This window comes from Lutjanus erythropterus, chromosome 18 (assembly GCF_056507025.1).
Source record: "Lutjanus erythropterus isolate fLutEry1 chromosome 18, fLutEry1.hap2, whole genome shotgun sequence".
NCBI lineage: Eukaryota > Metazoa > Chordata > Actinopteri > Lutjaniformes > Lutjanidae > Lutjanus > Lutjanus erythropterus.
Window position 1 is genome coordinate 28,903,810 of NC_139334.1, and position 19,439 is coordinate 28,923,248.

At 41.1% G+C, this 19,439-nt stretch overlaps 1 protein-coding gene across 1 annotated transcript in view; it reads left to right on the top strand.

Annotated features, from left to right (window-relative positions):
• Nucleotides 1–19,439, top strand: part of brf1a (BRF1 general transcription factor IIIB subunit a) — a 148,798-nt gene that overhangs the window by 87,285 nt on the left and 42,074 nt on the right. Inside the window, exon 16 of the mRNA XM_084742273.1 lies at nucleotides 1,547–1,809. Coding sequence (XP_084598399.1) covers nucleotides 1,547–1,809 — 263 coding nt within the window. The remainder of the gene's footprint in view (nucleotides 1–1,546; nucleotides 1,810–19,439) is intronic.

The window sequence follows — 19,439 nt, forward strand, 5'->3', positions numbered from 1 at the left end:
ATGTGTTTAAAAGTTTGTTTTTTTAGTGCGGAGAAACCGAGCCGATCTGTAGACACAATTTGGAGTGAGGTCAAGGTGAATGTGGAATAACTGAGGCTGGGTGATAACCCCAATCTGCTGTCTTAATTGAGATAAATTGCTGATTACAGGAACGTGTTCAGCAGTAAATTTGCTTTCAACGATGTTCCTCTGGTGGTCTGAAATCACTCTTTTTTTTTTGTTTTGTTAGAGGGCAAATTGTTCCCATCTGGGGCCTAAATGGTCTAATGGGAAGACAAAATATTTCCAGATAACATTTGACCCTCATCTGCTGATTAGAATTGGAGTAAATCTAGTCGAGTTAGAGCGACGACAAGGTCTTAATCATGACCTGTTTAAAAAGTGGCGTTGCAATCACAGCCCTGATGGTGCTGAATTGACTGTTAATCAAAGAAACGAATCCCACCACAAAAAGCTTTAATATGGACCCCAAGGAGGAGGCGTAAACACTGCAAATCATGGGAGTCAAACTTGTTATATTAAAACTTTTCATAATCAATCATAATGCGAAACTCAAGGCTTCAAAACAAGGGTGCACAAGCCGTGGATGTTTTATATACAGGATACTGGATGCAAAGATGGCGCCAGGTGCATGAGCCAAAAAAGTTTTGTAGCTTCAAGATTTACGTCTGCTCACTGAATAATGCCCTTGTTACCGCCCACGACTTCCCACTCAGGCTGTAGACTTTACACTAAGATGACATCACAGATTTTCAAATCACTTTAAATCGGCTCCAGGATCTTTTTACAAATATAAATCCTCCATGGATCAAAAATTAATCGAAAGATCGATGGACCAAACAATTGATTGATTGAGAAAAGATTCACTTCTCTTATACAGTCTGTGATTATACTGTACCTACTAAAATTCAGCATATCAACGTAGTCACTGTTAGCATGTTAGCATGCTGAGAGTAGCAATTAGCTCAAAGCTCCTCTGTGTCTAAACATGGCTGTTAACTCTTCAGGTCCAACCAGCATTTAGCAATAAACCTTCAAACATTTTGGACAGATACTGTTACAGAGTTACATTATTTAATAAAGCTTGTTAAATATTGAGTTTAAATATATGAATTCTTTTTATTCATTTGATCATTTTTACTTTATACAGACGATTTCATACAGATGGTTTCCCTGGTAACCATAAACACAAGGTTTTTTTTCTTGAAGAAGCTGCACTGTTGCCAAAATGTCAGCTCACAGAATAAATTCTGTGCTGTGTATCTGTCATTCTGAAGTTGTTTTCCATCAAAATTTATTGATTTATTAAGACGTCTTGAGCAGTAGAGCAGAACTCCCCTCCAGGTTTGGCCTGATGCTGTACAATAAACCATAAACTTTCAATATGATAACATGTTATGATAAAGTATTGCCATTAACTCAGTCTGGTACCTGACCCATCTAAAAATCTGTGATATTACCCAGATGTCATTGTTAATTTTAATAAGAGTTCTTTTTTTTTGACAGCAGCTGATTTGTACTTTGGTTCTGTTTTAAATCCCGACAGCGGAGAGGACCCATAAAGAAGCGTCCACCGATCCGAGCCAACACCGCAGACGAGGCCATCGAGAAGATGCTGGAGCAGAAGAAGATCTCCTCCAAGATCAACTACGACGTCCTGAAGGACCTCAACATCAAGCCCGGCGCCAGCCCGGCTCGCAAGGCCGAGTCCCCGAAGAGGGAACCGACCACCCCGAAACTGGCCGGACGCAACCGCCAACCTGCTCGAGCTCTCAGCCTCAGCACACCGCTCAGCACGCTGGGGAAAAGGTGGGTGCACAACATGTTTTGTACTGCAGTAGATGCATCAGTCGGGTTTGATCAGGTGTTTGGATCCTGGTTTCTAAAGAATAAAGTATATTCAGGTTTGTCAAAAACAGAACATCTTACTTTTCCTTCAGTGGAAAAGCTCGAAGTCTCTGCCTCTAACGAAACAATCACTGTACCCATTTCTTCGTTTTATACAAAAATAAGTTCACACCATTTTTTTAGAGGGTCCAGAGGTCATTCTGGGAAATGTAGGAAATGGCAACCTGAAGTCAAAAAGGACAATGTAGGTTTCAGGAAAAGTAAATCACAGTCTCTCAAAATAAAACCTAGAAAGCTTTGAGTGTTACAGACCGGTGACATTTAACTCTGTGTGTGTGTGTGTGTGTGTGTGTGTGTGTGTGTGTGTGTGTGTACGCCTGTAGTGTTAATATTTAATGACATACAATTTACAGCAGTTTTGATAAAAACATTGTTTGCCATTTATCAAACATAAATGTCAGAAATTATCTGGTTTAGTTTGTTCAAAGTGCAGATTTGCTGCTTTTATCTGTTTTGTGTCATTAAATTTAATGTCTTTGGGTTTTGGACTGTTGGTTGAACAAAAACAGCTGTTTTTGACAGTTTATTGACTAAATGATTGATGCAATTCATTGTTACTTTCACTTCTTAACATAATAACATCCTAATGCAACATCCACTGCAGCAGGACGTTCCAGTCGTCTGCTGGTAGCTTTGATTATGGCTAATAACTGTCTGATCATTCAATCAATTTGTTTTGGAAACCCAGTTGATATTAAGAAAAGCTGAAGTAGATGACCAAAGTTTTAAAATAGATAATTAAAACATATAAATTACAGACAATAAGACAAGAAACATTAAAACAAACATTGCATAAATTTATTAAAGAATTACCAATTGTTAAAGTGTAAAATAAACTTCTGTAGCAGCTGTTGTGGAGCAGCGCTCGTCACTCTGCACACCATTACATGAGAAAAATAAAATAACTAATATCAAAAAATCGGCCAGTGATAAATTCAGCCATTCGTCAATAGGTGATATATTCATCCAAACGCCCAAACCCTAGAATATATTACACTATTGAATATACAGCTTCCATGAAGAAAGTCAAAGAAACACCTCTGAATACAATATTATCCAGTACAACACATTAACTAGCTTTGACCTCAATGCTACATCATATAAATCAAACATCTGTCAAACATAACTGAACATTATAAAAGTTGACTTTACAGCAGAACACTTGTACTGGACAGGTGAACCTAATGAAGTGACACACATTAATGTATGATTAATAAATTATCAGAGTATGATGAGGGTTATTTAGGTGGTAATCTGCGTGTAATGTTCAGGCTCACGGAGAAGGATCCTGATATGTTCTTTACTGTCTTTGAACACATCGTGGATGTGAGAAGTTGGCTGGATGCAGACAGAACTTCAGTGCTTCAGTGCGTTCTTACTGCTGGGACTCAGGAGACACATTCTGCCTTAAGTGCTGCTGATTGTTTGATTTAACGCTCAGGTAAAACCTGCTGTTTTTAAAGCTGACAGGTTGGTCCCTGAAGCTTACGGTCAGAAATTCAGGAACCGGGAAAAAGGTGATAAGCAGACTAATGTGGAATTTGCTCGTGACTTTCTGTGCCATTTTAATGGCTGGTGTTCTGCTGCTGATGCTGATTGTTTTGAGGGTCAATGTGACTGAGTAATATTGGAGCAAAATAAATTTAATTCCTCTGTGCATTAATAGTCATGTGAATGAACAGAAAGTAAACCCTTCAGTTAAAGCGGCTGAGCTGGCAGATGATTTTGTTGTGACTCATAAATGTAGTTTTGAAGATGTGTTTTTTGGGGGATGATGTGAGACACAGAGGTGGTAACTATGGTTCCTCGCTTGCATTTAAAGTGTCACGCATTAAAGATAATGGTGGCAGAGTGTGCAATTATTGTCGAGGCACAGGCCAAGGATCAATATATCAATATTAGTATGATCAATATGTGAGTGTCATTATAAAATCTGAGCTCACATAGTATCATCACTGTAATAGTTGTATCTGAACACTGTTTACACCATAAATCAGTTGTATACAGGAGCTCTGTACAGTGAGACCAATGCAAGAATTGAGACTGAACAGACCATAATATTCACCGTCAATATATTTTTGTCATTCATTAAATCATCTGTAAAATAACCAAGTGACCTCAGTAGAGCTTTAATAGGGAGATTACATTTTCATAGGCGATTGCTTTCTAGATTAATCAATTAACAGTTGTGTTAAAATGTCAGTCAGTGTTTCCCAAAGCCTAAGGTGATGTCCTCAAATGTCTAGTTTTAGTCACAACCCAAAGATACTCAGTTTACTGTCATAGAGAAGTAAAGGAACCAAAAATAGTCACATTTAAGAAGCTTAAATCAGAGAATTTTTTTATTTAAAAATTACTCAAACCGATCAAATCAATTGTGGAAATAGTTGCAGATTACATTAATAATTGGTGAATCGTTGCAGCTCTAGTAGACCTTAGAGCTTCCTTTACAAGAGCACTTTGCCGATTTAGCATTGCATTTTTATTTCCTTATAAAAACCTGGAGCCTACATTATCCACAGTGCAACTCAACCACAGATGGTTCAATCAAAAATTCAGGTGTGTTATGATAGTAGAGGCTAATGTAGCATCAGTCCACCAGCCTGCAGCAGAGATGAGAACTCACGTCTTTCTGGATCGACAACCTCAGATTTTTTAAAAATGTACTTTCACACTTCAACCCCAGCCTGACGCACCAGATGGTTTTTTAACGCCGAAACATTTGAGAAGTCGTCCTTGGAAACTGTCTGGAAAAGGGCAAACACGTTCAAAAAAAATACTTGGCATGTGATTGGATGAACTATCGATCACAGTCTGTCACAAGCTAACTTCAAACAGTCAGATCAATGAACCGTGTGACGTAGCGGGAGAGCGCTGCCAGCAGAGCCTGATGGTAAATAAAACTGTTGCTGGTCTGGAGAGGAGTGAAAACATCTTCTCCCTCAAGAAAAGCCTTCAGTGCCGTTATTTACTCTTCTTTCAGTGAAGAAACACTTCAGCTCTGCTGTGATGTTAGTTATGTCACAGAAGCATCTACGTTAACCTCTTTAGGAGCCGCCAGTGTTACTTTTAATCTCTTTTCTCGCTGTTGTCACACCTAAACTGCCCCCGTATCTGCCAGTAGCTCCTCACAGGATGCTGATTGGTCCAAACCACTATGGTTCAGCTATAAGCAAATAATTTGAAGCCTGTAAGGTGGATTCTCGTGAATCCAGCTGCCTCACATGGTGGCTAGCTTGCACACTGTAGCCTCATAGCAGATGATTTATCAGACTTCACTCCTTGTACCACTTTTCTCAAATATGCTTCAGTGCTTCCTAACATCTGTGATCAGACTTTAATGTCCTCTTCCCTTTTAAGGACAAATCCACTTAAGCAGAACCTGGAAATACACATTTTCTTCCTCTTTACATCTAATTGTCTGTGCATTTTTCTTTTTAAGCATCAAATCTGATGTTAAAGTCTCCGACATATTGTGAGCATATTAAACAGCTCTGCTGTATATTGAGTAAACATTATCCTCTTAAAGAGAACAGCTGCTGTTCTCGGCATTATGCCTTCATAAAGAGGTCTTTTCTCAAATAATACTCTCTGCATGGTGACTTAATGAAAATGGTGTGTTTTTCTTTTTTTTTCAGCAATTTCACATGTCCTGCCTATCATCATAAAGGATTAATCTATAACAAATTTATTGGTTTAAATCGAGGACTCATCATTGCTTGTTATTGTCAATTTACAAGATTAAGCACATCCTGCGGTTCTGCAGAGCTCCTGCAGCCTGACTGTGTCTGCAATGTCTGGGGAGGAGGGGGCATTTGGAAAAAAAACTCTCTTCAACCATATATTATATATGAAACAGGATTTATTTAATATGCCATTTGTGGCTCCAACTCGGTATTCATTTTGGCACGTGTAAATGCAACATACTGCTCCTTTAAATACTTATGAATTCAATCAGATAACTTCTGTGTACCTCCTCTTGTTAACACTATTACCTGTAATGTCAACCAGCAGTATACCCCTGATGAACATCACCTAAAGTACATAAATCCATATTTAATTGTGTTTGGGTCTGCGGGGTCCCTCAGACCATTAAATAATCCTCAATGCAAACAGCAGCTGCTCGATTGAATAAAGCCGAGATGGATGGAGAGTGTTTACCGATGCAACACCAGCCCTTCCTCCTCTGCCGCTCGGGTCAAATCCTCAGTTTTTTTTTTCTGTTTCTCTGGCACGTGACGCCGGCTTTGCTCCATAATGATGAGGCGGCACTTCTCCTGTCGCCCAGAATAATCACCTGCGACAGGAAGACAGATGCTCACTTTTTTTTTCTTTCTCAACTCTTGTGGGATTTTCTCTCTTTTTTTTTCCTGAGATGCACCTTCTCTGCCAGGATTTGTCTCTGGCTGTTGCCCCCCCTCCTCCTTTCACGACATGCATTCACAGGACTGATCCACTCCGAGCCTTTCACACGAATTTAATGGGTTTTCTGCAGCGCGGAGAAAAGCTGAGAGGTTTTCTTCAGTTTGTTTGGTGTTGGTGGAAATTGGTTTCTTATGGGTCTGTTTTTAAACCCCTTTCAGTTAATGTTGGTTTTAGGTTCCATATTGAAGCTTTATAGGAGCCCTATAGGGGCAGCTGTTCAGTGATTAAGGGAACCCTGTCGCCACCTCCCCTACTTTGTTCTGTGGTTCGTCATCTGGGTGCAGTTCGAAGGCCTTCATAAACCCTGTCCTGAGCTCTGCTGTGATTCACTGTATTTGCTCTCGGTTTGATAAGTCGGTTTATTTATTGTTCATTTCTTATTTATGGCAGTTGGGAGTCTTTTTAGCGCCAGTTTCTCCTCAAGTCAAATAAATTGTACTTATAAAACGCCCTTTAACAAAATGGATCCATCAGTCGGCGCTCCACAGGCTGACGTGGGATGTAAACAGATAAAAACAAGAGAACAATTCAGGCCAAAGTGTGATTTTGTGTTCTAACTAAATTTGAAAAATTCTTAAAAAATGTTTAAAAATTTAAAAATTCTAACTAAAATTGGACTGATGATAAATTATGCTGTGTTTGTGTGGCTGTGGTTCATGTAGCCGTCGTGGCACACTGCGATCATGTTGCCAGCCACTGATTAGTCGACGTGGCGCTATGATTACCACTGCTGATTATCATGTAGGCATGTTCAGGGCGGGACTCTTATAAAACTTGAAGTTTTAGTGCAGATCAGACCATTTACAGCAAAGTTATAACAATTTTGTGTTTCACGGTGAGAAATCAAAGTTCGACGCCACTTCACGCCCTCACCCTTCAGAGTTTATAGTCTTTTAATAACTTGGTCACAAACTAGTCTAGATGGCGCACACTGGTTAATAAAGCACTTACTGAAACAGAGAACAAATAAAAGCCTACAAATGGAAACAAAAAAAAGGAAAAAGCTGAAAAAGTTAGAAAAACTGGAAACAAAAACTATCTAACAAAATATAAAAAAAATTACAGAAACAGAAAATTGACAAAAGCCTTAAGAAAAAATAGAATAATGGAAGAAATAGAAAAAAATGAAAAACAGAAGCAGAGGAAACAGAAATGGAAAATAACCAGCAATCTCAAAATTTGGTCCAGAATCAGTGGAGAACCTTTGTCTCATGGGAGAACCTCCACCCCCTTCCCCTCCACGGTCCTACACTGACAAGATGATTGATGACACAAATTATGACACATTACATCAGTTCCCATTTAGAGGATGGTAATGTGATGCTGTATTGATCGTTGTGGGGAAATTTGCCATCCACAGGGAGGTCAGAGGTCGGCCACAGCGCGGCGGAGCTGCCGGCGGTGATACGGTTTGTTGCTCGAGGACACTTCAGTAGAGTGTCCGTCTTTTCTGCCTGATGAGGCTTTAATCTGCGTCCTCCTGCTCAAGTGGCTCATTCATCCTCCAAACAACGCTCAAGGACGGCAAAGAGCTCGGATGACAAAAGAAAACAGTTTTTGGAGAGGATCCTCGACGTCCCCAAACACAGTGAAGGATGAGCCTGATCGTTCTGGAGCTGCACGGTTAAGCTTTTAACGATCACAGTCTCATTTAAATGAAGTTCCTCCACAGGAAGAAACGAGCGGGACATTGATGTAAATAAATCTCATGTGTGGGAGATCGAGGAGAGAAATGTGGTGAAGGAAAAGCTTTCATGTCACAATTAGACAAAAGCAGCGATGCGGAGGAAGAACAAATTATTTATCCTCCCACAGTTCTGATAAAAAAATGCTGCGATGCATCTGGGGCTTCAATTATTTTCACGGTCAATTAATCGGATCATTATTTTCTCGACTGTTTGTTTTAAAATTTAAGAAAATGTTGGAAAATGTCAGTCAGTGTTTCCCAAAGTCCAAAGATATTCAGTTTACTGTCATAGAGGAGGAAAGAAACTAAAAAATATTCACATTTCATTGATTAATGATCAATTAATCTCTAGATGTATCACCATAAAATGTTGCGCAGGCTCCTCTGTGGATTCAAAGACAAGGATGACAGTTTAGCAAAATGACTAGCAAATGACTAGCAAAAGTAACACTGAAAAGTGAATAAGCACCTGAAATTTCATGAAAAATTTCAATATGAAGACCTTATCAAAGTCAGGAAAACCAAAGTGAAGTCTAAATTGTAGCTCTTGAAGCTAACGTTAGCTAGTATTCTACTGATACGACAGATATTAAAACTTGACAGTTAAAATCTCACCTCCAGATCTCACTGAAGAACAGACAGAAGAACAGTGTTGACGCGTCTCCACAAACGATCTCTCATCCATACTTGTTAAGCCTTCTGCTAGTCTGACACAACGGACACACACTGTGGGTGTAAGTCCTGCCACTGGCCGCGGTATCGCAGCGTCTGCCATCTGCATTTGTCAAAGTACCCGGGAAACAAGAACAACCTCTGAGCTGCAACCTACACACTGAAAACGCCAAAATGGCGCCTTGGATGCTAATGGTATGAACGTAAACAAGCTAACAGCTGTTAGCTTTTCTTTTGCAGTGATGTCATTTTAATACCAGAGCTCGCCTCCTGATGTGCAAATATTCCACTAAAACAAATTCCCTCTTGACACTATTTTGCAGCAGCATCCTGGGCTGCGCGCCACCCAAGAAGTTTGTGATTGATTCAATGAAATGCAAACAAGGCAGGGTGTTTTTGTCCCCCAGAGCAGAATGTGTATATGTGAAGCCAGACTTTTCTCCAGCACTGAGCGCTGTGGAGAGACGTCTGGCTATGTAAGACTAGCCTTCTGGTGTTGTTTTTTTTTCTCTCTGCAAACGATCACCACAGCGAGTTGTTGCACCACCACATCACTCTCCATTTTGTTTACATCTCCTCTCCCTTGAGATCATGTGACATTGTGCTCCCACTGGCGCGATAATCTTCTCATCTTATGTGATGTGTTATAGTGTGTGCATGTTTGATTATAGAGAGAGGAGCATCTGTGAAGTTTCTCCTTATGTGCACGATGCAACCAGATTTCAAAACCTGAACCCTAACCCAAAAATCCTTGTTGCTGAACCACACAGGATCCTTCAACAGGCTCTAACCAGTGTCTTTATTATTACAATACATCAAATGATGATGTTAAAACACTGTGAAAGGTGACAGAATTATCACTGCCGCTTATTATCAGAAATATTACTAGGGATGTCCCGATACAACTTTTTCACTTCCAATATGATACTGATATTGCAGCCTTGAGTAGTGGCCGATACCGATATTGATCCGATACGATATCAGCACGAATCATACATAGTTTTATTATTTATTTTGTAGTGTGGAATGTTAGAAAAGGCTTGATCAAGTGATGTTACTCAAACAGAGAACAATAGTCAGCAACCAGAGTCACCTATGGATAGAAATGCTGGAGCGGAAAATGGACTGCTTATCAGAGCGCTTATATCTGAGATTTTAGATGCAGTCCAATAAAATCCAATACTTGTTTTTTGGCTGATATCGGACCGATATCCAATATCAATATCGGATCAGGACACCCCTAAATATTATCAGTGCAGAACAAAGTGTTAATGCTCTGTGAGACGTTTCTGCACATCCTCTTACTAGTGCTAGTTACCTACCTACCTTCACACTAAACGTTAATTGTCGAGAAGATTTGAAATGTGAAAGATGCATCATCTTGAAGCGACAACAGACTCATTCATAGTTTGCATAACACCAGCTCAGACATTAAAAATGAGATTAGTTTCTCAACCACTGCATCCAACTTCCTGTTTTTAAAAGACTGTAGCAATTAAAGGTCCAGTGTGTCAGATTTATAGGGATTTATTGGCAGAATATGGCAGAATTCAGAAGTTTTCATTAGTGTGTAATCACCTGAAAATTAGAGTCTTTATGTTTTCATTACTTTTGAATGAGTCATTTACTGTATCTCTGATCCTCAGAGGTGTTGCACCACTTCTACAGTAGCCCAGAACGAACAAACATAAGAACTCATTAAAATGACAGAAACCATCTTTGGGAAAAATTTAATTGTTGGACACTTGGATGTCTTTTCAACTTTGGCCCATGTCCCATCTGCTAACATGGAGTGATCTGTACTGCAGCCAGACAGCAGGGGGTGATCAAGATGGTTTGGTTTGACTTTTAGGGGGCTGTAATTTCGTCCGTCATGAACCACTCAGTGGTACAGAAATAACAAAGCATTCATAGATGTAACCTGAGGCTCTGGGAATGTTTGTTTTTCACCTTTTTGACATTTTATAGACTAAACCATCAATCAGTCCATCATAGATTATATTTAAATTCTCCAAGAGTCAAGTAAACAGACAGTTTGACAGGCTAAACAAACATAATGTGACCCCAGTATTTGTCAGTGACAGAAGTCTGCAAGCAGCAGCCATGTTTACACCAACCAATAACAACAGAGCTGCAGGATTTGAGCCGCTCCAGTTGCCTAATGGCTGCTGCCAGAACGGCAAATCTCTTCCTTGGAAAGCCGACATGCTCCATGAATGAAAGACCATCTCCGGTTTCATGTTTTGGCTGTGATCTCTTTGAAGAGGGGCTTCGCTGGCACAAGGCCTGTCTGCTGTTTTTAAGAATGGACGCTCTCTCCTGAAGTGTTCGACCTGTTTGAATTTTTAAAGCCCCGTCCCTCTTTCGTCAATGAATCATTGATGGCCGTCTCTGTTGTGAATCATTCATCCCACACTTTCTTTCATTATTCTTTCCTTTTCCTGAATGGAAACGCACTCTGTCCATTTGTGCACAAATCGCTGAACTCTGCACTTTGTCGCGCAGAGCGCACAACAATGTTTTCGACCCCTGCGGTTTTCAGATTTCAGCGCAAGCCATTAGGAGCAAGAAAATGCCCCGCGGCCTAGTTAGAAACAACATGGTGATAATCTCCCATTCTCTCATAGCATGTCAGTGGTAGCATTGGAATGAAAAAATTCAGAGGAAAGACAAAAACGATCTCAAACAGCGACCGTTGAGCGCAGAATGGTCTCTTTCAGCCCGGTGGTCGAGGAGCAGACCGTTGCTCCGGCCCCTGAAAAGGTTGTTGTGCTGGTTATTGAAAAAGGGGAGAGGCCTGGTGTCAGGGAGACCTATGAAAGTGCAGGAGAAGGCCTGCTGACAGTGCAGCCATTGTGCCTTGTTTCGAGGCCTCGCTGAGGGGCTACACTGAGGCATTGTGCTGCTCCGGCCTCCCCTCCCTCTCCCGGTTCCTCCTCCGGGGCTCCTGGCTGCTCCCAGCGCTCCGCTCAAGGGTTTGCTCGTGTAGCTGTGGGCTCTCGCTCGGCGTCGGCCTCTGAAGATCAGCCCGGAGTCTTTCCTCTTGTTCTCTTCCACTTTTTCCTTCCGTCTGTCTCTGCTGCTCTCAATATTTTCCCTTTTTCTGCCTCTTAATGCCGATCTGTTTCCAGATACTTTGCTGTCAGATCTTGTTTGGCCCTTAACCTTAAACCTGAAAGGTTTGATCTCTTCATGTTAATGATATTTTTGTTTTATTCAACTCTCTGGATTAGTATTATGTCACTGACAACAAAAAATCCATCAGTCATTTAGTTTGCTTGACCTGCAGTACCTGTGTGTTAATAAATCTCTCTAGTGTTTCTGCCCATAAAGATCTCAGACTTTCAGATATTTCTGCAAAGACTCATGACTTCCCAACTCTTAAATCTGAGTGAAACTCTTCTTATGCTCTACAGTTCTGCAGACTCTAAGGTGCAGATGGTGTTGACAGTCAAATTGCAATCAAATCAGCCTCTGATTAAGTGGCTGCAAATTGTTCTCATTAAGTTTTTTATAACTGGAATCTGTAGTATTGACATCACACAGCCTGAGAAATAATTATAAAAAAAAATCAATTGCAAGTGAGAAAAGAAACTGTTAAACTATTTTGATAACAGATTAATGATTAAAGTAATTTTTCATACAAAAATGACAGAAAATGCTGACTCTCAAATATAGAGATTCCCCACTTTTCTCTCTTTATCATCTTGTTAAACTTTATGTATTTGGGTTTTTGACTGACAAAACAAGACATTTAAAGACTTTGAAACTCTGGGATGGATGTTTTTCACTATTTTCTGACATTTTATAGATGCTACAGCCCTAGATTAACACAAGAACCCTGGAATGTCTTTGTCTAGTCTCTCATACATATACAGCACTTCACTTTGCCTTTTCCTTCCAAACTGCACCATAATTTAATGCTATATTCTGTAAAATTTCTGCATTAAAACGTCTAAAAATGTTAGATGCGTCATATATTTTGTTGTCGTTTCCAACAATGTTCAAAAGCAGAGAAATCCCTGATTTATTCAAGGTAAATATAGTCATGTCGGATGGATTTTTATCAGCTATAGTTGATGTTTAACAGCGAAAACTCTAATTTTAATGTGAGAGACCCCCAGCAGCAGAACTGACATATTGTACATCCAACAAGTTAAGTTTTTTAAGAATTTCTGTTTTGTACACAAAACTTTGCGTTTAGGGATTCGCCGAGGGTCTCCCCTGCTGCCGAGTTTGTTGTTCTCAGTCTTTAAATATGTACTCTTCCCTGTCAAGACAAAAATATCTGTGTATGTTTGTGTAAAAAAGTTGTTGGGTGTCTTGTTTTTTCTGTAAACTCGAGGCCTCTTCTCAACCTTTTCTTGTCTCCCGTGCCTAAAAACAATCCCATTTTCTCCGCCCGGCTCCCATCATCCCCTCCACTTTAGAGAAGGGCCTTCACTCTCTCCACCTCCACCTTTCTTTTTTTCCACATTTACCTGTCTACATCCTTATTTCACCTTCCTCTTTCGGCGTCTCTTTATTGCTTTCTTGTTCTTTCCCCTCCATTTCCCCTCACTTTCTTTCCATCTTCTTTCTCCGTCTCTTCCAAGTTTGTCTACTTCACTTTTTTTTATCCCTGTTTTTCTTCTCTCTCTCCTCCCCCTCTCCTCTATTCTCTTTCCTCCTTTTCTAATCCTCTCTGTGTCTTGCAGTTAAAAGCCTTCAGCAGCAGCTACAGGCCTGTTGTATCACTCTGCACCATCAGGTCTGCTCTTGCTTTTGGGCTTCTGCAACTCGCTAACGAGTTCTTTGCCTTTCTTGTCCTCTCTGTGCTTTTTTTTTTTGCCTCCCCGTTTTGTCTCTTTCATCTTTTCTCTTGATCTCTTCACTGAAGTGTTTGCACTTTACAAAACATGGTGTAAATTTGCTTCACTTCGCTCAGACAAGTTTCATCGCAGGACTTGAAAATGAGCGGCAGAATTGGTGTGACGACAGAGTAACGAGTTTGATGAGACCACTTAGAGTAAACAGAAAGCAGAGAGGGTAAAAGTTGTACAGATTGCAACTTTCTGGGTTCGGTTGACGTCTTACTTTACTTGTTATTGTTTTTAAAGGTCAGAGAGGATTTGTTTTCCATTTATTTTGTGGATTACATGAAGCTAGGGCCTGACTGCTTCTTTTGGGTAATAGAGCTTTAGTCAGTCAGTTAATTGGTCACTGGACTGGACTTAATGCACTGATGAAAATGAAGAAATGAAGTTGGGGAGTAATTTACAAGCATTTGCATAAGCTCTTAACTGTAGCAAGAATATTTGTGACCTCTATTCAAAGGAACTGAGACGATTTAAAAAGTTGGACTCTGTGAAAATTAAATGTTTTAATGATAGTTTTAAAACGATACAGGTGCCTGAACTGATACTTAAAAAAAAAGAGGTTCAAAATTAGAAAGAGAGCACCTTTTTGCATTGCTATATTGACTCCCTCCAGGATTTTGTGGGTTTTTGGGGGATTGTCGCGGCCTAAAATGGCTGATTTAATGGCAGTGCATGTTGCAATGTTTTTAGGTGTTTTTTGCAAAGAAATTGCAGAACAAGTGACAAAATGGTAAATAATAAAACACTTAGTCGGTTGGTGTGCATGTGTGATTTCAGCATGTGGGACTGCTGGAACTCGTGGGAAACTAAAATCACTGGTGAAATTTGCAGAAAAGTTGCAGTGATTGGACAAAGTTGTAAGGTCGAGCAGAATTCATGGGGATTGGTTGAGTTTGCATTAATTCTAGCTATCACAACATCACAGCTGTTAAAGTACACTGAAACTTACCAAAACACCAAATAAACTTACATAACAAATCCAAATAATAAATAAACCTGACTGAGCTACATTAATTTGACACTAAATAACAGCTTAATACATTTTGAGTTGATAAATATGATCATATTTGTTAACCTGAGGAAAAGCTGCCGTCCTCATCAGACACGTCAGATCTGGTGTTTTTATATCGATGCTCATCTCTGAGGTCAGTGACGCCCTCACTGCCATCATGGGATCACACAAGTAGTTGAGCTCGCCTGCTTTAAAGTGTATCCCGTGTGTCGCCAAATGCTTCCCTCCCTTTGCACGAAATTGTCCTTAAACATTTTGGCTTTTCCGCCGGTGAAATACAGCCACGGTTGTCAGTTTTCTTTAGTTTATTTTGCAGCCTCAGATCATCTTTATCCCGCTGTAAACCAACAGATAAAGACATTTAAGTTTGTCCTCTGTGTCCCTGCATCACCCATTTGTCAATTTTCCCTTTTGCCTTGTAAATCAAAGTGTCTTTAGCTGATGTGGACATTCCAATAAGGACCATTACCAGACTTTATCACTCCGCAGTAGCAGGCCTGCAACACTTCTCCCTCGTTTCTCTTGGCGTCTGTCCCTCTGTTATCTTGTCTTTGTCTCTTTATGTCACTCCATTTCACCCTCCCTTCACTCCCTCTCCTGTCCCCCCCCATCTTTCACTGTGTATTCCTGCTAACTCGGCCCTTCAGGGACAACAGAGCCCTGCTGTACTCACTGTACTGGACAGTCTTTAGGTTCAGACATCCCATGCACTCATTCACTCCTGCTCCTTTTCTTTTTTCTACCCCCCTCCTTCTGTCTCTCCACCCTCCACCTCCTCCAGCCAGCTGCCAAACAGACCCTCCCTGTTCCCTCTATCCCTACTGGAGGATGGAAAAGCAGTCTTCCAGAAATAGCCCAGATAATTGCCCTCCAGTGATATTTTTTCCTCCTCTCTGTCGCTTTTTTGCGCTTCTCTGCTCCTTCATCTGTTCTTTCCCCCCTTTTTCCTCTCTTTTTAGAGATCTTGTCTGATTCCAGAGCTTTTTTTGGAGAAAGAAAAGAAAGAAAAAGAGAATTCCTGCCTGCATTTTCTTTTTCCTCAGAGGGAGGGGGGAGTCGGGGCAACCGCTTTGGTCTGTGTTGGTTTTCCAGAAATGTAAATCGGAGCCACAGACTTAGCCAGTGCTGAGCAGAAACTGGAGAACTCAGCAGTTTTCTGGCCAGATGTTGCTGCTGCCACCGCTTCTCCGAGGCGGTGCCAGAGGACGGGAGAGGGAGAAGTGGAGTGGTGGTGGTGGTGGGGGGCGGGGGGGCGAAAAAGGAAATACTTCCCATTTTGGTTTTTCAGCCTGTCAGAGCAGGTGTCATGAGAGAGTCAAAAAGTCATCCGAGTGTTTAAAAAACTTTACAGAAACAGGAAAAACTGACTGAGCGAGATCAGCTCCAGTTAAATCTCCACCCGCAGCGAAGGGGAAAAGGGGGGGGGTGGGACTCTGCAGTTTGTATCACATTTTCCTGCTCAGCGCACACGATCGAGGAGGATGTTTTTCCTCGTTATGCGACCAGCTGTGTTAGGGGAGGGTGTATAATTTGTCCGTGGTTTGCAGCCCCTCCCTGTAAAGGCTCTGATCCCCCCCGGCGCTACCCCCCCCAACTGTGACCAATGAGCTGTAGGATGGCGGTGGAGGTTAGCAGACAGACAAACAGACGGACAGAGAGGGTCATGGGTGCTGCCAGGCCCAGCCCACCCATCATCCAGCCCCCCCCCTATACTCTCACTGGGACTATCCAGCAGACACGTGATGTTCCACATGTTGCTGATGAGATTAAAAGCTTGTTTCTGCAAAACACAGGCTTTTTAGGAATTAAAGGTACAACAATTGTTTGTGTTTGTGGTGCAGTTTTCAATCTAAATGAGTGTTTCGAAAGCATTTCAAAGAGAGGGGCTGCACAATAAATCAAACTATTAATGCAATATGGCCGAGAGCAATATCCAAGAAGATGCACTTTTTCTGATATAAAGAAACCTACAAATCCTCACCAGATCTAAGAAAACATTTTTGTTTGGTACAGACCCCAACAACAAATGTCATCATCAATAAATGGTATCAAACTTTAATACTTTTGTAGTATTGACTGAATTTCTTCAATACTATCAAGTATTGAAAACCACCCTGTTGTTCAAAACCAAACTTTGATGCCTAAGAAGTAAATCTCATCGATGTCAGTTTGCAAAGAAGCACACAACATGCTTGTACCAAGATCTAATAATGCTTGTGACTGGCTGTTGTAACGTCACACGTCAAAGAGATATACAGGTAAATTCACGCAGTCTTGTTCATTTACATTTAAAGCATATTTTGTTAAAGATTTTGTAATCTTGAGTCTTTTTGTTCACCGTAGATGGAACACTCAGAGCAGAGTGTAGCTTTATTCTCACTGGAACAAGCTGCCTTTGATTTTTAATGAATTCTACAAAAAATCGATTAACTTTATCACTTTTTCCCGCAATTTCTTTTCAAAAACACCTAAAATATTGCAACGTGCATTGCGATTTTCACTTTTAGAAAAGCTGCCATGCAATCAGGCAATTAAGGCTGCAACAATCCCCACAAAAAGCCCACGAACTCCTGGAGGGATGGAAGATAGCAAAGACAAAAGGCGTTCAGTTCAGGCACAGATACTGTTTTAAAAGTATCATTAAAATATGACATTTTTTGACAGTTTCCAGTTTGTTTAAATCAGCATATTTGTTTTTTTCCCTTCAAATAGAAGTCAGAAATATTATTGCTACAGATGCTTGTAAATTACTTCCCAACAGCTAAAATGGATTTGATATAGAAAAAAGCATAGTTCAGGAACCAGTATCAGTGCTGGTATCAACATTTTTTGAACTATACCCAGCTGTAGAGAAAATAAAAAATTTAAATGATCATTCACACTAAATTGTGAATCACAGCTCAACTGCAATATGATTTTTTTTTTACCATATCGTGCAGCCCAGAGTGATGATATTCACCCAGAATTTGGTCGACCCTTTTAACAGGGGAAACCTCTGTACACCCCAGTTACTCTAACATTAGGGGAAACATGAATGGGCTAATTTGCCTACAAATAATAAAAACAAACAAAAAAAAAAACATTCCTGCTCTTCAGACGTCCAGCTAAAGCTCCTCCCCCAAAATGGAAACGGAAACTCCATGACTGATACTGGAGGACGAGTCACTGACTGTATCCAACTACCTGTGTCTCATTCACATGAATAATGTGATTATAATAATACAATAATTCACATGAATTTTTGACTACAACTCCTCTCAATGACTAAACATTTAGTCGACTATTACGGCTAGATTTCCCTGGGCACGGCCGCCGGAGCTGATCACAGCCCATCTATACATGTATGTATATGTATGTGTGCAGCCTCCTCATGCTCACATCTCTCCAGTGCATGTCTATACATCCTGTTTGTGCATGTGTGTATTTCAGGCCTATAAAAATTACAACCGAGTGATTTCCTGCAAGATTAATTATATGTGCCGCCTTCTTCTTTCTAAGTACACAACTCAACAAAATATATACCATAAATCTAGTTTTTAGACATTTAAATGCAAAAATTTTACACGTGATGGCTTTAATGTCAGTCGTACATGATGGTTCTGGCTTGCTGGGGAAAACAACGTGAACTGCTCCACTCCACAGTGATCTGGATCCCTTCAGTATTTTGCATCACAGTCTGGCCTGTGATGCCATGTCGTGCTAGTCCATACATGGCGGTACATGCCAGAGGCTCACAGGCCTGCTCCACTGCTGGTCGCATGTTAAATGCAGCACGTTTCACATACATTTACACTCAGGTCTTTAGCCTCCTCTCTCATCCAGAGGGATGTTCACATATTTAATCCCTCCCACCCGCCGCCACCCTCCTCAGACGAACCGGTTTGCTCACGAAGCGCTGAGAAATGAGAGCAGCATCTCTTTGATTCTGGACATCCGGCTCTGCTCGCAGCAGCGACAGCAGCTTTCCCTCCACAGCCTTTTCCATCCAAACAGCTTTCAACGGCCAAACCTTTGTTCTCCAGCGCGCCTCGCACTGTAACTAATGGGACAGCCAGGGCTGGAATTTCGAGGGGAACTCTAAAACTGGGCCATTTGGAAAACATCCCAGTTTTTATCCACGGCTTAGCCACAGAAAAAAAGAGAAAACAGCCCAGCCAGCAACCGAAAATGTTGACACTAAAAGAGTTGATACTATTGTGGTAGTTCATGGCCCCACAGAGCCGCAGCGTAGCTTAGCAGCTGAAGACTTTCCCCCTGGAGCCACTAAAAGAGGCGCCTTAATAGTCAAAAACATTGAGATGCTTCCTCTTTTGTCCCTCTTTATCATCGCTCTCAAGTTGCTCTCCACTCTCTTAAAACCCAAGATGATATATTAACTTCATTTTTATATTTTATTCTCCTTCCCCACTAAGTTTTATTGACACCATCCCCCCAGCTATTGCCAGTTGTCAGCCAGTGGCTAAACGGCCTCCCTCAATCGCCTTTTCAGCTCAGGCTTAGTCTCATTGGCAGTAAGCTGATTAGGAACGAGCCGCTAAGCCCGGCAGAGACTGATAGCCTAACAGAGAGAGTCGCGGCGGAGTGGATGAGTGAAGGAGGGTGAGACAGACGAGAGGGGGAAAGCTAGTGAAAGCATAGAAGGTGAGACAGACGGACAGACAGACAGGAGGGAGGCTGAGATTAATAGATGGTGAGATGGACATAAAGTTTTGTGGGTTGACGTCTCTGTAGGCCGAAATATGCTGCTTTTTTTGTAGGAAAGTGCAGGTTATAGCTGGGTGTACGCAGGAGGGTGAAGGAGCAGATATATCTGTCCTGGTTTGACCCCCGTGGAGGAGGAGGAGGACGAGCGGCCAACAGAGTCGTGAGCCGTGAA